The sequence below is a fragment of the Oncorhynchus kisutch genome, linkage group LG3 (assembly GCF_002021735.2).
Source record: "Oncorhynchus kisutch isolate 150728-3 linkage group LG3, Okis_V2, whole genome shotgun sequence".
Lineage (NCBI taxonomy): Eukaryota > Metazoa > Chordata > Actinopteri > Salmoniformes > Salmonidae > Oncorhynchus > Oncorhynchus kisutch.
In genome coordinates this window covers 5881861-5901802 of record NC_034176.2, presented here as the reverse complement: position 1 = coordinate 5901802, position 19942 = coordinate 5881861, and the positions used below count along the sequence as shown (strand labels likewise).

Genomic DNA, 19942 nt, shown 5'->3' with positions numbered 1-19942 from the left:
GTGTAGTAGACCTTACAGTGAAATGCTGAATACAACAGGTGTAGTAGACCTTACAGTGAAATGCTGAATACAACAGGTGTAGTAGACCTCACAGTGAAATGCTGAATACAACAGGTGTAGTAGACCTTACAGTGAAATGCCGAATACAACAGGTGTAGTAGACCTCACAGTGAAATGCTGAATACAACAGGTGTAGTAGACCTTACAGTGAAATGCTGAATACAACAGGTGTAGTAGACCTCACAGTGAAATGCTGAATACAACAGGTCTAGTAGACCTTACAGTGAAATGCTGAATACAACAGGTGTAGTAGACCTCACAGTGAAATGCTGAATACAACAGGTCTAGTAGACCTTATAGTGAAATGCTGAATACAACAGGTCTAGTAGACCTTATAGTGAAATGCTGAATACAACAGGTCTAGTAGACCTTATAGTGAAATGCTGAATACAACAGGTGTAGTAGACCTTACAGTGAAATGCTGAATACAACAGGTGTATTAGACCTTACAGTGAAATGCTGAATACAACAGGTGTATTAGACCTTACAGTGAAATGCTGAATACAGCAGGTGTAGTAGACCTGACAGTGAAATGCTGTGTAGGGTGCCGTCTTTCGGATGGGACGTTAAACGGGTGTCCTGAATCTCTGAGGTCATTAACGATCCCATGTCACTCATCGTAAGAGTAGGGATTTTAACCCCGGTGGTCTGGCTAATTTCCCAATCTGGCCCTCCAACCATCACGGTCACCTAATAATCCCCAGTTTACAATTGGCTCATTCATCCCCCCTCCTCTCCCCTGTAACTATTCCCCAGGTCGGTGCTGCAAATGAGAACGTGTTCTCAGTCAACTTACCTGGTAAAATAAGGGATAAAATAAAATAAATGAGTTGAGGTAGTATGTACATACACATTAAAGTCACTATGCAGAGATGATAACAACAGATATGATAACAACAGAGATGATAACAACAGAGAGTAGCAGGTGAGTAAAAGAGAGGGAGATGCTAGTAGTCTGGGTAGCCATTTGATTAGATGTTCAGGTGTCTTATGGCTTGGGGGTAGAAGCTGTTTAAGAAGCCTCTTGGACCTAGACTCTGGCGCTCCGGGACTGCTTGCCGTGTGTTAGCAGAGAGAACAGTCTATGGCTGTAGTCTTTGACAATTTTTAAGTCCTTCCTCTGACACCGCCTGGTATAGAGGTCCTGGATGGCAGGAAGCTTGGCCCCAGTGATGTAATGGGCCGTTTGCACTACCCTCTGTAGTGCCTTTCGGTCTGAGCAGTTGCCATACCAGGCAGGGATGCAACCAGTCAGGATGATCTCGATGTTGCAGCTGTATAATCTTTTGAGGATCCGATGACCCATGCCAAATCTTTTCAGTCTCCTGAGATGGAATACATTAGTATTCCACAATATCAGTCAATGCCAAGTCACAGACACAGCCCCTCCTTAATGTGTTCCACAATATCAGTCAACGCCAAGTGGACAGAAACAAAATCTTGTGGGGTACTCATTTTTAAATGGACGTAAATCATTTAGGTATTCACCTTTTTCCGTGGTATCAAATTGGTAGTTACAGTCTTGTCCCATCGCTGCAACTCCCATACGGACTCGGGAGAGGCAAAGGTCGAGAGTCGTGCGTCCTCCGAAACACGACCTTGCCGCACTGCTTCTTGACACACTGCACACTTAAACTGGACGCCAGTTACAGGAGGATAGATTGTCAGGTGACTGCTCATCTGTTGGAGTTACAGGATGATAGATGGTCAGGTGGAGTTACAGGAGGATAGATGGTCAGGTGACCGCTCATCTGTTGGAGTTACAGGAGGATAGATTGTCAGGTGACCGCTCATCTGTTGGAGTTACAGGAGGATAGATGGTCAGGTGACCACTCATCTGTTGGAGGATAAATGGTCAGGTGACCGCTCATCTGTTGGAGGATAAATGGTCAGGTGACCGCTCATCTGTTGGAGGATAAATGGTCAGGTGACCACTCATCTGTTGGAGTTACAGGAGGATAGACAGTCAGGTGACCGCTCATCTGTCATTTGTTGGAGTTACAGGAGGATAGATGGTCAAAGGCAGAGCCCAGGGCTAAATCCACAACACACACACAGACACACACACACACACACACACACACACACACACACACACACACACACACACACTCCAACCAGCCAATTGACAGTGTTTTACATAATACTTCTTTTTTTGTGTGGGGGGGTGGGGGGGTGGGGTGGTGGCGGGGGGTGATTTCAGGCGTTTCGTTCCGTTTCCTGCTCCTGGGTTCTCATTAAAGGTAATGGTTAATGGGACGTGGTGTAATAGACATATGGAAATAGCTCTGCCGTTCATCATTAGGCTTTTAATTGCACCGTTTTGGCCTCCACCTCTTGTTAAATATGTCATAGGGTCTCAAACGGCAGCTTATCCCCTATATAGTACACTTCATCTGACCAGGCCCCAGCCAAATGGCACCTTATCCCCTATATAGTACACTTCATCTGACCAGGCCCCAGCCAAACGGCACCTTATTCCCTATATAGTACACTTCATCTGACCAGGCCCCAGCCAAACGGCACCTTATCCCCTATATAGTACACTTCATCTGACCAGGCCCCAGCCAAATGGCACCTTATCCCCTATATAGTACACTTCATCTGACCAGGCCCCAGCCAAACGGCACCTTATCCCCTATATAGTACACTTCATCTGACCAGGCCCCAGCCAAATGGCACCTTATCCCCTATATAGTACACTTCATCTGACCAGGCCCCAGCCAAATGGCACCTTATCCCCTATATAGTACACTTCATTTGACCAGGGCCCTAGTCTTTTTGTAGTGTTAAAGATGTGTGTGGTTCTAGGTCGATGGTGTTAACATTGTGTGGTTCTAGGTGGATGGGGTTAACGTTGTGTGTGGTTCTAGGTCGTGGTTCTAGGTGGATGGGGTTAATGTTGTGTGTGGTTCTAGGTGGATGGGGTTAACGCTGTGTGTGGTTCTAGGTGGATGGGGTTAACATTGTGTGTGCTTCTAGGTGGATGGGGTTAACGTTGTGTGTGCTTCTAGGTGGATGGGGTTAACGTTGTGTGTGGTTCTAGGTGGATGGGGTTAACGCTGTGTGTGGTTCTAGGTGGATGGGGTTAACATTGTGTGTGCTTCTAGGTGGATGGGGTTAACGTTGTGTGTGCTTCTAGGTGGATGGGGTTAACGTTGTGTGTGGTTCTAGGTCGATGGATGTGCTGATCAGTCTGAACCAAGGGAAATCCTTCATCTCTAGTGCCTTCACCATCCACGCCTCAACATGTGTGAGTTTACCTTCTGCTATGCTTGTAACAATCTTTATCATTGGTTCTGTCTACAGTATTTAAATGCATTTACCTTGTGTACAAGGTCCATTAAAACGTTTACTGTTTGTGTGTTTATCTACTGTTGTACTGTGTGTGTGTGTCTAACGTGTGTCTAACGTGTGTCTAACATGGGTGTGTGTGTATAACGTGTGTGTGTGTGTATAACGTGTGTGTGTATAACGTGTGTGTGTGTATAATGTGTGTGTGTGTGTATAATGTGTGTGTGTGTGTCTAACGTGTGTGTGTCTAACGTGTGTGTGTAACGTGTGTCTAACGTGTGTGTGTGTAACGTGTGTCTAACGTGTGTGTGTGTTTAACGTGTGTGTGTGTGTCTAACGTGTGTCTAACGTGTGTGTGTGTCTAATGTGTGTGTGTATCTAACGTGTGTGTGTGTCTAACGTGTGTGTGTGTGTGTCTAACATGTGTGTGTGTGTGTCTAACGTGTGTGTGTGTCTAACGTGTGTGTGTGTCTAACGTGTGTGTGTGTGTGTCTAACGTGTGTGTGTATAACGTGTGTGTGTGTGTGTGTATCTAACGTGTGTGTGTGTGTGTGTGTGTCTAACGTGTGTGTGTGTGTGTGTGTGTGTGTGTGTGTGTGTGTCTAACGTGTGTATTTTTGTCTCTCTGTCAGTCGGACGGCGTCGCTGTAGCCATCGTCTTCCTGGTGCTGTTGTTACTGGCAGCGTTGGTAACTGCTTGGTGGTTCTGGCCTCTCTGCTGCACCGTGGTGAGTCCTACCACACTGTACATGGCGTAGGTAATAACACGAAACACAACTAGAAACACAGATATGTTCCTGCCCCCCTGGGCTTCATCTAGAAACACAACTAGAAACACAGATATGTTCCTGCCCCCCTGGGCTTCATCTGGACTGAAAATGCAGAACGTTATTGAAATGTTTTGTGATGACACTACGAAAACACAACTTTTGTCTTTGTGTATTTTGAAGTACTCTTCTAAATGTGTCCTTCCTGTGAACGAGAATGTCCCTCTTAACTTAAAAGTCTGTTGCAACAGAGATTTGACCTCAATGAGCAGACACTGTATAAATAAAGGTTACAGGACAGAGTAAACACGAACCCTAAAGACAATCAAACCCAGAGAGAAAATATATTACCATAACTTGTACCCCAGCAGCATCTCTCTCTCTCTCTCTGTCTCTCTCTCTCTGTCTCTCTCTCTCTCCCAAAGCCCCTCCCCTCCCAACCACCACAGACAGGCCAGTCACGAACAGCTGTGCATTGTTCAAGAGCTCAGCTGAGATGAGGTGTTGGGCATTGGCAGGCTGGTATTGTTCAAGAGCTCAGCTGAGATGAGGTGTTGGGCATTGGCAGGCTGGTATTGTTCAAGAGCTCAGCTGAGATGAGGTGTTGGGCATTGGCAGGCTGGTATTGTTCAAGAGCTCAGCTGAGATGAGTTGTTGGGCATTGGCAGGCTGGTATTGTTCAAGAGCTCAGCTGAGATGAGGTGTTGGCCATTGGCAGGCTGGTATTGTTCAAGAGCTCAGCTGAGATGAGGTATTGGCCATTGGCAGGCTGGTATTGTTCAAGAGCTCAGCTGAGATGAGGTGTTGGGCATTGGCAGGCTGGTATTGTTCAAGAGCTCAGCTGAGATGAGGTGTTGGCCATTGGCAGGCTGGTATTGTTCAAGAGCTCAGCTGAGATGAGGTGTTGGCCATTGGCAGGCTGGTATTGTTCAAGAGCTCAGCTGAGATGAGGTGTTGGCCATTGGCAGGCTGGTATTGTTCAAGAGCTCAGCTGAGATGAGGTGTTGGCCATTGGCAGGCTGGTATTGTTCAAGAGCTCAGCTGAGATGAGGTGTTGGGCATTGGCAGGCTGGTATTGTTCAAGAGCTCAGCTGAGATGAGGTGTTGGCCATTGGCAGGCTGGTATTGTTCAAGAGCTCAGCTGAGATGAGGTGTTGGCCATTGGCAGGCTGGTATTGTTCAAGAGCTCAGCTGAGATGAGGTGTTGGGCATTGGCAGGCTGGTATTGTTCAAGAGCTCAGCTGAGATGAGGTGTTGGCCATTGGCAGGCTGGTATTGTTCAAGAGCTCAGCTGAGATGAGGTGTTGGGCATTGGCAGGCTGGTATTGTTCAAGAGCTCAGCTGAGATGAGGTGTTGGGCATTGGCAGGCTGGTATTGTTCAAGAGCTCAGCTGAGATGAGGTGTTGGCCATTGGCAGGCTGGTATTGTTCAAGAGCTCAGCTGAGATGAGGTGTTGGGCATTGGCAGGCTGGTATTGTTCAAGAGCTCAGCTGAGATGAGGTGTTGGGCATTGGCAGGCTGGTATTGTTCAAGAGCTCAGCTGAGATGAGGTGTTGGGCATTGGCAGGCTGGTATTGTTCAAGAGCTCAGCTGAGATGAGGTGTTGGGCATTGGCAGGCTGGTATTGTTCAAGAGCTCAGCTGAGATGAGGTGTTGGGCATTGGCAGGCTGGTATTGTTCAAGAGCTCAGCTGAGATGAGGTGTTGGCCATTGGCAGGATGGCAGCTCCATTGTTAAGCTTTTCTTCACCTCTCTGTTTGACCTCATACGCCCTGGCCTGCCTGCTGCCTGCCAGCAAAGCGCCCCAGAGGAAGAGCCTCAAACAGGAAGTGAACCGGAAGTAGTAACCATAGCGATGTATATGGTTTTAACTCTGTGGTCGGTACCACATTCCGTATCTGGATTCCAATCTTCCACTAAGCAAAGTTGTCTTCATTCCATTTTTCTATTCTCCTTCTCGTGTTTCTTATTTTTTTAAATATCAAATGTAGGCTATATCACATGTCTTGTTTTCATCCTTTACGATATATAGCTGAGGAGTTTCAGTATGTTTGCGTGGAAGCTCATGGATTCTCAATGGTTTATCATCACCATGACAACGCCCCCTCCAGAACCCAGTTCACATCTTTCTCTCTCTCTCTCTCTCTCTCTCTCTCTCTCTCTCTCTCTCTCTCTCTCTCTCTCTCTCTCTCTCTCTCTCTCTCTCTCTCTCTCTCTCTCTCTCTATCTCTCTCTCTCTCCACTTAACCATTTAAAGCTCACAATGACCAGGTGATAGTTTCAGGACTTGTAGAATGCCTTGTGGTTAAGAGCGTTGGTCCTGTAACTGAAAGGTCACTGGTACGAATCCCCAATCCTGTCGATGTGCCCTTGAGAAAGACACAGCCCTAACTGCTCCTGTAAGTGGCTCTGGATAAGAGTCTGTTAAATGACTCACTACTCTAGTGCCTCTGGATGAGAGAGTCTGTTAAATGATTCACTACTGTAGTGGCTCTGGATGAGAGAGTCTGTTAAATGATTCACTACTGTAGTGGCTCTGGATGAGAGAGTCTGTTAAATGATTCACTACTGTAGTGGCTCTGGATAAAAGCGTCTGTTCCCCTCTCCGGACATACGTAAATATACCATTATACCATCACCAATACAGAAATATACCATTATTCCACCACCAATACGTAAATATACCATTGTGCCATCACCAATACAGAAATATACCATTGTGCCATCACCAATACAGAAATATACCATTATACCATCACCAATACAGAAATATACCATTATACCATCATCAATATAGAAATATACCATTATGCCATCACCAATACAGAAATATACCATTATACCATCACCAATATGAAAATATACCATTATACCATCACCAATACAGAAATATACCATTATACCATCACCAATATGGAAATATACCATTATACCATCACCAATATGAAAATATACCATGATACCATCACCAATATGGAAATATACCATTATGCCTTCACCAATACAGAAATATACCATTGTACCATCACCAATATGGAAATATACCATTATACCATCACCAATATGGAAATATACCATTATGCCATCACCAATACGGAAATATACCATTATACCATCACCAATATGGAAATATACCATTATACCATCACCAATACAGAATACAATACCAATAATAATATGCCTCACCTCTGTTTGAGACCCTGACGAGAACACTGGGAGCCCGTCCAGGGTGACATGGAAGCATATTCTGGAAAACCAACAAAGGCATTAGAATGTAAAGCCCCTGCAGCATGTCTGGCCGGCGCTGTGTTTGTCTTGGTGCTGAATCTACTGTGGCTCTCCTTCAGGGACCTGGGGACAGAGGGAGAGGAGGAGAGGAGGAGGAGGAGGAGGAGAGGAGGAGAAGGCCATGTGTTGGTTGTTAATATTTCAACCCCCAGTCTGCCAGGTTTCAGCTGGGTTTCAAGGCTTTCAGGGCTTCAGCAGGATGAGCCCCATACACACTCAGATACACAAATGGGAACACACACACTTATTGCATGTTTCACACACACACACACACACACACACACACACACACACACACACACACACACACACACACACACAATCTCTCTCTCCTTCCCACATGGAACCCTGCCAGGCACAAGGTCATGCAGTGAATTAAACCATTATTTATGTTTATAGGAACACAGAACTACACCCCACTCTGATATGAACTACACCCCACTCTGATATGAACTACACCCCACCCTGAATTACGCCCACCCTGATATGAACTACACCCCACCCTGATATGAACTATACCCCACTCTGATATGAACTACACCCCACCCTGATATGAATTACACCCCACCCTGATATGAACTACACCCCACCCTGATATGAATTACACCCACCCTGATATGAATTACACCCCACCCTGATGTGAACTACACCCCACCCTGATATGAACTACACCCCACCCTGATATGAATTACACCCCACCCTGATATGAACTACACCCCACCCTGATATGAACTACACCCCACCCTGATGTGAACTACACCCCACCCTGATATGAACTACACCCCACCCTGATATGAATTACACCCCACCCTGATATGAACTACACCCCACCCTGATATGAACTACACACCACCCTGATATGAATTTACCCCACCCTGATGTGAACTACACCCCACCCTGAATTACACCCACCCTGATATGAATTATACCCCACCCTGATATGAACTAAACCCCACCCTGAATTACACCCACCCTGATATGAATTACACCCCACCCTGATGTGAACTACACCCCACTCTGATTTGAATTACACCCCACCCTGATATGAACTACACACCACCCTGATATGAATTACACCCCACTCTGATTTGAACTACACCCCACCCTGATATGAATTACACCCCACTCTGATTTGAACTACACCCCACCCTGATGTGAATTACACCCACCCTGATATGAACTACACCCCACCCTGATGTGAACTACACACCACTCTGATGTGAACTACACCCCACCCTGATATGAACTACACCCCACCCTGATATGAACTACACCACACCCTGATATGAATTACACCCCACCCTGATATGAACTACACCCCATCCTGATATGAACTACACCCCACTCTGATGTGAATTACACCCACCCTGATATGAACTACACCCCACCCTGATATGAACTACACCCCACCCTGATGTGAATTACACCCCACCCTGATATGAACTACACCCCACCCTGATATGAACTACACCCCACCCTGATATGAATTACACCTCACCCTGATATGAACTACACCCACCCTGATATGAATCACACCCCACACTGATATGTTGATCTTGTACCCACCAGTGTTTTAAAGGGAGTCTGTGGTTGTCAAGGGAGTCTGTGGTTGTCAAGGGAGTCTGTGGTTGTAAAGGGAGTCAGTGGTTTTAAAGGGAGTCTGTGGTTGTAAAGGGAGTCAGTGGTTTTAAAGGGAGTCTGTGGTTGTGAAGGGAGTCTGTGGTTGTCAAGGGAGTATGTGGTTGTCAAGGGAGTCTGTGGTTGTAAAGGGAGTCTGTGGTTGTAAAGGGAGTCAGTGGTTGTAAAGGGAGTCTGTGGTTGTAAAGGGAGTCTGTGGTTGTAAAGGGAGTCAGTGGTTGTAAAGTCCTCCGGGAATGTATGGGCAGGGTTTGGTCGTGGGCTAAGAGAGAAACGGAAGATTCTAGATGAATTGAATTGATTAACAGTGAGATATTATATCTGATGCTGTCAGTCAGACACAAGGGTCTACTGGCTTAGAGGTTTGAATTGAGTTTCTCTCCTGCTATGACCTCGACCAGTCTTTTACCTTGTCTCATCGTCACAGTTCCTGTCCGATAAACTTCAACACGTACAGTAGTTACAATGTGGAGTAATATTCTCTGGTAATCACTGTGGCCAATCCTTTATGGGGATTACCTTCACAGCATTCCTCTCAAATAGGTTCCTTTTTTCCCCCCTAATGAACATGCGTCATTTTAAATGTGACTATATTCTACCTGCCGCAGACACACTGTCACACTATTACACAGAAACACCTTGACTCAACATGAATGTTAAAAAAATAAAATAAATGCAGAGTTGAGAAAAAAAATGAATGGGATTAGCGTCAGCTACTCTAATTGGACCATAAAATGGGGTCCGTGAGGGGATGATGCCTATGAGTGGCTGTGATTGGTTGGTGGAACCTGGTGTTGGTGTTGCAGCTTTGGGCCTGCTCAGGGTGTATGGCAGATGGTTAAGTATCCAGTATCCACACACACACACACGTACGCATGCAACACACACACACACACACACACACACACACACACACACACACGCATGCAACACACACACAAACACACACACACACGCATGCAACACATACACAAACACACACACACACACACGCATGCAACACACACACAAACACACACACACGCATGCAACACACACACAAACACACACACACCGTGTAACTAAAATGTTATACAGTATAAATATTAGAATGAGAATACAGTATACAGTATAAATATTAGAATGAGAATACAGTATACAGTATAAATATTAGAATGAGAATACAGAATACAGTATACAGTATAAATATTAGAATGAGAATACAGTATACAGTATACAGTATACAGTATAAATATTAGAATGAGAATACAGTATACAGTATAAATATTAGAATGAGCTATGTGGAGAATACAGTATACAGTATACAGTATAAATATTAGAATGAGAATACAGTATACAGTATAAATATTAGAATGAGAATACAGTATACAGTATACAGTATAAATATTAGAATGAGAATACAGTATACAGTATAAATATTAGAATGAGAATACAGTATACAGTATACAGTATAAATATTAGAATGAGAATACAGTATACAGTATAAATATTAGAATGAGCTATGTGGAGAATACAGTATACAGTATACAGTATAAATATTAGAATGAGAATACAGTATACAGTATAAATATTAGAATGAGAATACAGTATACAGTATACAGTATAAATATTAGAATGAGAATACAGTATACAGTATACAGTATAAATATTAGAATGAGAATACAGTATACAGTATAAATATTAGAATGAGAATACAGTATACAGTATACATACACAGTACAAAACCCCATAGCAAAAATTGATAGAATTGCAGGAAATTTGCTTCTGGACCAGAGACCGGAGTCTGGAATGTAAATAATATAGACTGAATGTACAAAACAATCGGAACACCTGCTCTTTCCATGACATAGACTGTCCAGGTGAATCCAGGTGAAAGCTATGATCCCTTATTGATGTCACTTGTTAAATCCACTTCAGTCAGTGTAGATGAAGGGGAGGAGACAGGTTAAAGAAGGATTTTAAGCCTTGACACCATTCAGACAGGGATTGTGTATGTGTGCCGTTGAGGGTGAACGGGCAAGACAAAATATTTAAGTGCCTTTGAACGGGATATGGTAGTAGGTACCAGGCCGCACCGATTTGTGTCAAGAACTGCAACGCTGCTGGGTTCTTCATGCTCTACAATTTCCCGTGTGTATCAAGAATGGTCCTCCACCCAAAGGACATCCAGACAACATGACACAAAGCATTGGAGTCAACATGGGCTAGCAACATCTTGTATAGTCCATACATCGACGAATTGAGGCTGTTCTGTGGGCAAAGGGGACAGCGGGTGCAACTCAATATTAGGAAGGTGTTCCTAGGTGATGGTGTTCCTAGGTGAAGGTGTTCCTAGGTGAAGGTGTTCCTATACGTGATGGTGTTCCTAGGTGACGGTGTTCCTAGGTGACGGTGTTCCTAGGTGAAGGTGTTCCTAGGTGAAGGTGTTCCTAGGTGAAAGTGTTCCTAGGTGACGGTGTTCCTAGGTGACGGTGTTCCTAGGTGACGGTGTTCCTAGGTGAAGGTGTTCCTAGGTGAAGGTGTTCCTAGGTGAAGGTGTTCCTAGGTGACGGTGTTCCTAGGTGAAGGTGTTCCTAGGTGAAGGTGTTCCTAGGTGAAAGTGTTCCTAGGTGAAGGTGTTCCTATAGGTGATGGTGTTCCTAGGTGAAGGTGTTCCTATAGGTGATGGTGTTCCTAGGTGACGGTGTTCCTAGGTGAAAGTGTTCCTAGGTGACGGTGTTCCTAGGTGAAGGTGTTCCTAGGTGAAGGTGTTCCTAGGTGACGGTGTTCCTAGGTGAAGGTGTTCCTAGGTGAAGGTGTTCCTAGGTGAAAGTGTTCCTAGGTGACGGTGTTCCTAGGTGAAAGTGTTCCTAGGTGAAGGTGTTCCTAGGTGAAGGTGTTCCTAGGTGAAGGTGTTCCTAGGTGAAAGTGTTCCTAGGTGACGGTGTTCCTAGGTGAAAGTGTTCCTAGGTGACGGTGTTCCTAGGTGACGGTGTTCCTAGGTGAAGGTGTTCCTAGGTGAAGGTGTTCCTATAGGTGATGGTGTTCCTAGGTGACGGTGTTCCTAGGTGACGGTGTTCCTAGGTGAAGGTGTTCCTAGGTGAAGGTGTTCCTAGGTGAAAGTGTTCCTAGGTGACGGTGTTCCTAGGTGAAAGTGTTCCTAGGTGACGGTGTTCCTAGGTGACGGTGTTCCTAGGTGAAGGTGTTCCTAGGTGAAGGTGTTCCTAGGTGAAGGTGTTCCTAGGTGACGGTGTTCCTAGGTGACGGTGTTCCTAGGTGAAGGTGTTCCTAGGTGAAGGTGTTCCTAGGTGAAAGTGTTCCTAGGTGAAGGTGTTCCTATAGGTGATGGTGTTCCTAGGTGAAGGTGTTCCTAGGTGAAGGTGTTCCGAGGTGAAAGTGTTCCTAGGTGAAGGTGTTCCTAGGTGACGGTGTTCCTAGGTGACGGTGTTCCTAGGTGAAGGTGTTCCTAGGTGAAGGTGTTCCTAGGTGAAAGTGTTCCTAGGTGAAGGTGTTCCTATAGGTGATGGTGTTCCTAGGTGAAGGTGTTCCTAGGTGAAGGTGTTCCTAGGTGAAAGTGTTCCTAGGTGAAGGTGTTCCTAGGTGAAGGTGTTCCTAGGTGAAGGTGTTCCTAGGTGAAGGTGTTCCTATAGGTGATGGTGTTCCTAGGTGACGGTGTTCCTAGGTGAAAGTGTTCCTAGGTGACGGTGTTCCTAGGTGAAAGTGTTCCTAGGTGACAGTGTTCCTAGGTGAAGGTGTTCCTAGGTGAAGGTGTTCCTAGGTGACGGTGTTCCTAGGTGAAGGTGTTCCTAGGTGAAGGTGTTCCTAGGTGAAAGTGTTCCTAGGTGACGGTGTTCCTAGGTGAAAGTGTTCCTAGGTGAAGGTGTTCCTAGGTGAAGGTGTTCCTAGGTGAAGGTGTTCCTAGGTGAAAGTGTTCCTAGGTGACGGTGTTCCTAGGTGAAAGTGTTCCTAGGTGACGGTGTTCCTAGGTGACGGTGTTCCTAGGTGAAGGTGTTCCTAGGTGAAGGTGTTCCTATAGGTGATGGTGTTCCTAGGTGACGGTGTTCCTAGGTGAAGGTGTTCCTAGGTGAAGGTGTTCCTAGGTGAAAGTGTTCCTAGGTGAAGGTGTTCCTATAGGTGATGGTGTTCCTAGGTGAAGGTGTTCCTAGGTGAAGGTGTTCCTAGGTGAAAGTGTTCCTAGGTGAAGGTGTTCCTAGGTGACGGTGTTCCTAGGTGACGGTGTTCCTAGGTGAAGGTGTTCCTAGGTGAAGGTGTTCCTAGGTGAAAGTGTTCCTAGGTGAAGGTGTTCCTATAGGTGATGGTGTTCCTAGGTGAAGGTGTTCCTAGGTGAAGGTGTTCCTAGGTGAAAGTGTTCCTAGGTGAAGGTGTTCCTAGGTGAAGGTGTTCCTAGGTGAAGGTGTTCCTAGGTGAAGGTGTTCCTATAGGTGATGGTGTTCCTAGGTGAAGGTGTTCCTATAGGTGATGGTGTTCCTAGGTGACGGTGTTCCTAGGTGAAAGTGTTCCTAGGTGACGGTGTTCCTAGGTGAAGGTGTTCCTAGGTGAAGGTGTTCCTAGGTGACGGTGTTCCTAGGTGAAGGTGTTCCTAGGTGAAGGTGTTCCTAGGTGAAAGTGTTCCTAGGTGACGGTGTTCCTAGGTGAAAGTGTTCCTAGGTGAAGGTGTTCCTAGGTGAAGGTGTTCCTAGGTGAAGGTGTTCCTAGGTGAAGGTGTTCCTAGGTGAAAGTGTTCCTAGGTGACGGTGTTCCTAGGTGAAAGTGTTCCTAGGTGACGGTGTTCCTAGGTGACGGTGTTCCTAGGTGAAGGTGTTCCTAGGTGAAGGTGTTCCTAGGTGAAGGTGTTCCTAGGTGACGGTGTTCCTAGGTGAAGGTGTTCCTAGGTGAAGGTGTTCCTAGGTGAAAGTGTTCCTAGGTGAAGGTGTTCCTAGGTGAAGGTGTTCCTAGGTGACGGTGTTCCTAGGTGAAGGTGTTCCTAGGTGAAGGTGTTCCTAGGTGAAAGTGTTCCTAGGTGACGGTGTTCCTAGGTGAAAGTGTTCCTAGGTGACGGTGTTCCTAGGTGACGGTGTTCCTAGGTGAAGGTGTTCCTAGGTGAAGGTGTTCCTAGGTGACGGTGTTCCTAGGTGACGGTGTTCCTAGGTGAAGGTGTTCCTAGGTGAAGGTGTTCCTAGGTGAAAGTGTTCCTAGGTGAAGGTGTTCCTATAGGTGATGGTGTTCCTAGGTGAAAGTGTTCCTAGGTGAAGGTGTTCCGAGGTGAAAGTGTTCCTAGGTGAAGGTGTTCCTAGGTGACGGTGTTCCTAGGTGACGGTGTTCCTAGGTGAAGGTGTTCCTAGGTGAAGGTGTTCCTAGGTGAAAGTGTTCCTATAGGTGATGGTGTTCCTAGGTGAAGGTGTTCCTAGGTGAAGGTGTTCCTAGGTGAAAGTGTTCCTAGGTGACGGTGTTCCTAGGTGACGGTGTTCCTAGGTGAAGGTGTTCCTAGGTGACGGTGTTCCTAGGTGAAAGTGTTCCTAGGTGACGGTGTTCCTAGGTGACGGTGTTCCTAGGTGAAGGTGTTCCTAGGTGAAGGTGTTCCTAGGTGAAGGTGTTCCTAGGTGACGGTGTTCCTAGGTGACGGTGTTCCTAGGTGAAGGTGTTCCTAGGTGAAGGTGTTCCTAGGTGAAAGTGTTCCTAGGTGAAGGTGTTCCTATAGGTGATGGTGTTCCTAGGTGAAGGTGTTCCTAGGTGAAGGTGTTCCTAGGTGAAAGTGTTCCTAGGTGAAGGTGTTCCTAGGTGACGGTGTTCCTAGGTGACGGTGTTCCTAGGTGACGGTGTTCCTAGGTGAAGGTGTTCCTAGGTGAAGGTGTTCCTAGGTGAAAGTGTTCCTAGGTGAAGGTGTTCCTATAGGTGATGGTGTTCCTAGGTGAAGGTGTTCCTAGGTGAAGGTGTTCCTAGGTGAAAGTGTTCCTAGGTGAAGGTGTTCCTAGGTGAAGGTGTTCCTAGGTGAAGGTGTTCCTAGGTGAAGGTGTTCCTAGGTGAAAGTGTTCCTAGGTGAAGGTGTTCCTAGGTGAAGGTGTTCCTAGGTGAAAGTGTTCCTAGGTGAAGGTGTTCCTAGGTGATGGTGTTCCTAGGTGAAAGTGTTCCTAGGTGAAGGTGTTCCTAGGTGAAGGTGTTCCTAGGTGAAAGTGTTCCTAGGTGAAGGTGTTCCTAGGTGATGGTGTTCCTAGGTGAAGGTGTTCCTAGGTGAAGGTGTTCCTAGGTGAAGGTGTTCCTAGGTGACGGTGTTCCTAGGTGAAGGTGTTCCTAGGTGACAGCGTTCCTAGGTGAAGGTGTTCCTAGGTGAAGGTGTTCCTAGGTGAAGGTGTTCCTAGGTGAAGGTGTTCCTAGGTGAAGGTGTTACTCAGTAGCAGAATAAAAAAAGGGGCCAATGCAATAGTCCGGGTACCTATTTGATGAACTGTTTAGCGGTCTTATCGCTTGAGGAAGGAGCCTTTTGTACCTAGACTTGGCCGGTACCGCTTGCCGTTCAGTAGCAGAGAGGCCAGTCTTTGACTTGAGTGGCTGGAGTCTTTGACATTTTTTAGGGCTTTCCTCAAACACTGCCTGGTATAGAGGTCCTGGATGGCAGAAAGCTTGGCCCGAGTGATGTACTGGGCCGTTCACACTACCCTCTGTAGTGCCTTGTGGTTGGATGCCGAGCAGTTTTCATATCAAGCAGTGAGGTGTAGCTGTTGAACTTATTAAGGATCTGAGGAACCATGCCATATCTTTTCAGTCTCCTGAGGGGGAATAGGCGTTGTCGTGCCCTCTTCACGTCTGTCTTGGTATGTTTGGACCATGATAGTTTGTTAGTGATGTGGACACCAAGGAACTTAAAGCTCGACCAGCTCCACTACAGCCCCGTCGATGTGAATGCGGGCATGCTCTGACCTCTTATTCCTGTAGTCCACAATCACCTCCGATGTCTTGCTCACATTGAGGGAGAGGTTGTTGTCCTGGCACCACACTGCCAGGTCTCTGACTTCCTCCCTATAGGCTGTCTCATCGTTGTCAGTGATCAGGCCTACCACCATTGTGTCAACAGCAAACTTAATGATGGTGTTGGAGTCGTGCTTGGCCATGCAGTCATGAGTGAACAGGGAGTACAGGAGGGGACTAAGCACGCACCCCTGAGGGGCCCCAGTGTTGATGTTCAGCATAGCAGATGTTTTATTGCCTACCCTTGCCACCTGGGGGTGGCCCGTCAGGAAGTCCAGGATCCAGTTGCAGAGGGAGGTGTTTAGTACAAGGGTCCTTAGCTTAGTGATGAGCTTTGAGTGCACTATGCTGTTGACCATTGAGATGTAGTCAATGAACAGCATTCTCACATACATGTGTTCTTTTTAACCTCATAATCACTGTATCATTTAAAATCCAAAGTGCTGGAATACAGAGCCCCCCCAAAAAACACAAGATAAATCACTGTCCCAATACTTTTGGAGCTCACTGTATGTCCAGGAAATCAGGTTTGTGTAATGCTTCATTTATCCCACAATATGTCCAGGAAATCAGGTTTGTATAATGCTTCATTTATCCCACAATATGTCAAGGAAGTCTGCTGCATAATTACTTAATACAATGAGATAATCCACCAGTTTACAGTCTGCCTACAATGATATTATATTAATCATGCTACATGCTAACCATGCTACATGCTAATCATGCTACATGCTAATCATGCTACATGCTAATCATGCCACAAGGCAGAGAGAGCAGAGCCCACCAGTAGACAGACAGATGGACAGACATTACTACCTGATTTATACTGCAGAGAGAGAAGGTTGGGTCGACTGACAGACAAACAGACATTATTACTGGATTTATTTCCAGCAATTTATGTGTCAAATAGCATTTAATTAACCTTAATTTATTCTTTTCACATTATTATTGCGACAGCAGTACAGTAGCAACATTAACAGCAGTGGTATACTGGTATCAGAGTAGTTCACTTTGAATTAAACGGCTGTTCAACCTACGATATGCCATAATTACTCTGCATTTTGTTGAAAAAACACATTTTGTAAAATGCACAGCTAACCTGCGACGATGCCATATTCATCTTTTCAATGAATAATCAACATAATGTGGTCTGGTTTTCCTGGAGGAAGAGGATGAGGAAGAATAAGAAGAGATACTGAATGTTGGCAGTTAAACATGTACTCGTTGCTACCCAGGCACCGGGGCAGGTTGTAGTAGTCTGCTATTGTATAAGTCATACAGGTTTAGGTGTGATGAGCTTTTCATACCAGTAATATACTTTGACTCTTTAAATCAATTCACTGAATTTTTATATTTATTTTTTATTTAACCTATTATTTAACTTTTTATTAACTTTTTATTTAACCTTTATTTAACCAGGTAGGTAGTTCTCATTTGCAACTGCGACCTGGCCAAGATAAAGCATAGCAGTGTGAGCAGACAACAAAGAGTTACAAAGAGTTACACATGGAGTAAACAATTAACAGGTCAATAACACAGTAGAAAACAAAGGGGGGGTCTATATACAATGTGTGCAAAAGGCATGAGGAGGTAGGCAAATAATTACAATTTTGCAGATTAACACTGGAGTGATGAATGATCAGATGGTCATGTACAGGTAGAGATATTGGTGTGCAAAAGAGCAGAAAAGTAAATAAATAAAAACAGTATGGGGATGAGGTAGGTGAAGAAGGGTGGGCTATTTACCAATAGACTATGTACAGCTGCAGCGATCGGTTAGCTGCTCAGATAGCTGATGTTTGAAGTTGGTGAGGGAGATAAAAGTCTCCAACTTCAGCGATTTTTGCAATTCGTTCCAGTCACAGGCAGCAGAGTACTGGAACGAAAGGCGGCCAAATGAGGTGTTGGCTTTAGGGATGATCAGTGAGATACACCTGCTGGAGCGCGTGCTACGGATGGGTGTTGCCATCGTGACCAGTGAGCTGAGATAAGGCGGAGCTTTACCTAGCATGGACTTGTAGATGACCTGGAGCCAGTGGGTCTGGCGACGAATATGTAGCGAGGGCCAGCCGACTAGAGCATACAAGTCGCAGTGGTGGGTGGTATAAGGTGCTTTAGTGACAAAACGGATGGCACTGTGATAAACTGCATCCAGTTTGCTGAGTAGAGTGTTGGAAGCCATTTTGTAGATGACGTCGCCGAAGTCGAGGATCGGTAGGATAGTCAGTTTTACTAGGGTAAGCTTGGCGGCGTGAGTGAAGGAGGCTTTGTTGCGGAATAGAAAGCCGACTCTTGATTTGATTTTCGATTGGAGATGTTTGATATGAGTCTGGAAGGAGAGTTTGCAGTCTAGCCAGACACCTAGGTACTTATAGACGTCCACATATTCTAGGTCGGAACCATCCAGGGTGGTGATGCTAGTCGGGCATGCGGGTGCAGGCAGCGACCGGTTGAAAAGCATGCATTTGGTTTTACTAGCGTTTAAGAGCAGTTGGAGGCCACGGAAGGAGTGTTGTATGGCATTGAAGCTTGTTTGGAGGTTAGATAGCACAGTGTCCAAAGACGGGCCGAAAGTATATAGAATGGTGTCGTCTGCGTAGAGGTGGATCAGGGAATCGCCCGCAGCAAGAGCAACATCATTGATATACACAGAGAAAAGAGTCGGCCCGAGAATTGAACCCTGTGGCACCCCCATAGAGACTGCCAGAGGACCAGGCAGCATGCCCTCCGATTTGACGCACTGAACTCTGTCTTCAAAGTAATTGGTGAACCAGGCAAGGCAGTCATCCGAAAAACCGAGGCTCCTGAGTCTGCCGATAAGATTATGGTGATTGACAGAGTCGAAAGCCTTGGCAAGGTCGATGAAGACGGCTGCACAGTACTGTCTTTTATCGATGGCGGTTATGATATCGTTGAGTACCTTGAGTGTGGCTGAGGTGCACCCATGACCGGCTCGGAAACCAGATTGCACAGCGGAGAAGGTACGGTGGGATTCGAGATGGTCAGTGACCTGTTTGTTGACTTGGCTTTCGAAGACCTTAGATAGGCAGCGCAGGATGGATATAGGTCTGTAACATTTTGGGTCCAGGGTGTCTCCCCCTTTGAAGAGGGGGATGACTGCGGCAGCTTTCCAATCCTTGGGGATCTCAGACGATATGAAAGAGAGGTTGAACAGGCTGGTAATAGGGGTTGCGACAATGGTGGCAGATAGTTTCAGAAATAGAGGGTCCAGATTGTCATGCCCAGCTGATTTGTACGGGTCCAGGTTTTGCAGCTCTTTCAGAACATCTGCTATCTGGATTTGGTTAAAGGAGAACCTGGAGAGGTTTGGGCGAGGAGCTGCGGGGGGGGCGGAGCTGTTGGCCGAGGTTGAAGTAGCCAGGCGGAAGGCATGGCCAGCCGTTGAGAAATGCTTATTGAAGTTTTCGATAATCATGGATTTATCAGTGGTGACCGTGTTACCTAGCCTCAGTGCATTGGGCAGCTGGGAGGAGGTGCTCTTGTTCTCCATGGACTTCACGGTGTCCCAGAACTTTTTGGAGTTGGAGCTACAGGATGCAAACTTCTGCCTGAAGAAGCTGGCCTTAGCTTTCCTGACTGACTGCGTGTATTGGTTCCGGACTTCCCTGAACAGTTGCATATCACGGGGACTATTCGATGCTATTGCAGTCCGCCACAGGATGTTTTTGTGCTGATCGAGGGCAGTCAGGTCTGGGGTGAACCAAGGGCTGTATCTGTTCTTAGTTCTGCATTTTTTGAACGGAGCATGCTTATCTAAAATGGTGAGGAAGTTGCTTTTAAAGAATGACCAGGCATCCTCAACTGACGGGATGAGGTCAATGTCCTTCCAGGATACCCGGGCCAGGTCGATTAGAAAGGCCTGCTCACAGAAGTGTTTTAGGGAGCGTTTGACAGTGATGAGGGGTGGTCGTTTGACTGCGGCTCCGTAGCG

General features: G+C 46.1%; 1 protein-coding gene across 1 annotated transcript in view; it reads left to right on the top strand.

Moving 5' to 3' along the window:
• LOC109882307 (anthrax toxin receptor 2-like) overlaps positions 1 to 19942 on the top strand; it is a 132737-nt gene that overhangs the window by 40263 nt on the left and 72532 nt on the right. The window contains exons 10-11 of the mRNA XM_031816750.1: positions 3235 to 3313; positions 3987 to 4082. Coding sequence (XP_031672610.1) covers positions 3235 to 3313; positions 3987 to 4082 — 175 coding nt within the window. The remainder of the gene's footprint in view (positions 1 to 3234; positions 3314 to 3986; positions 4083 to 19942) is intronic.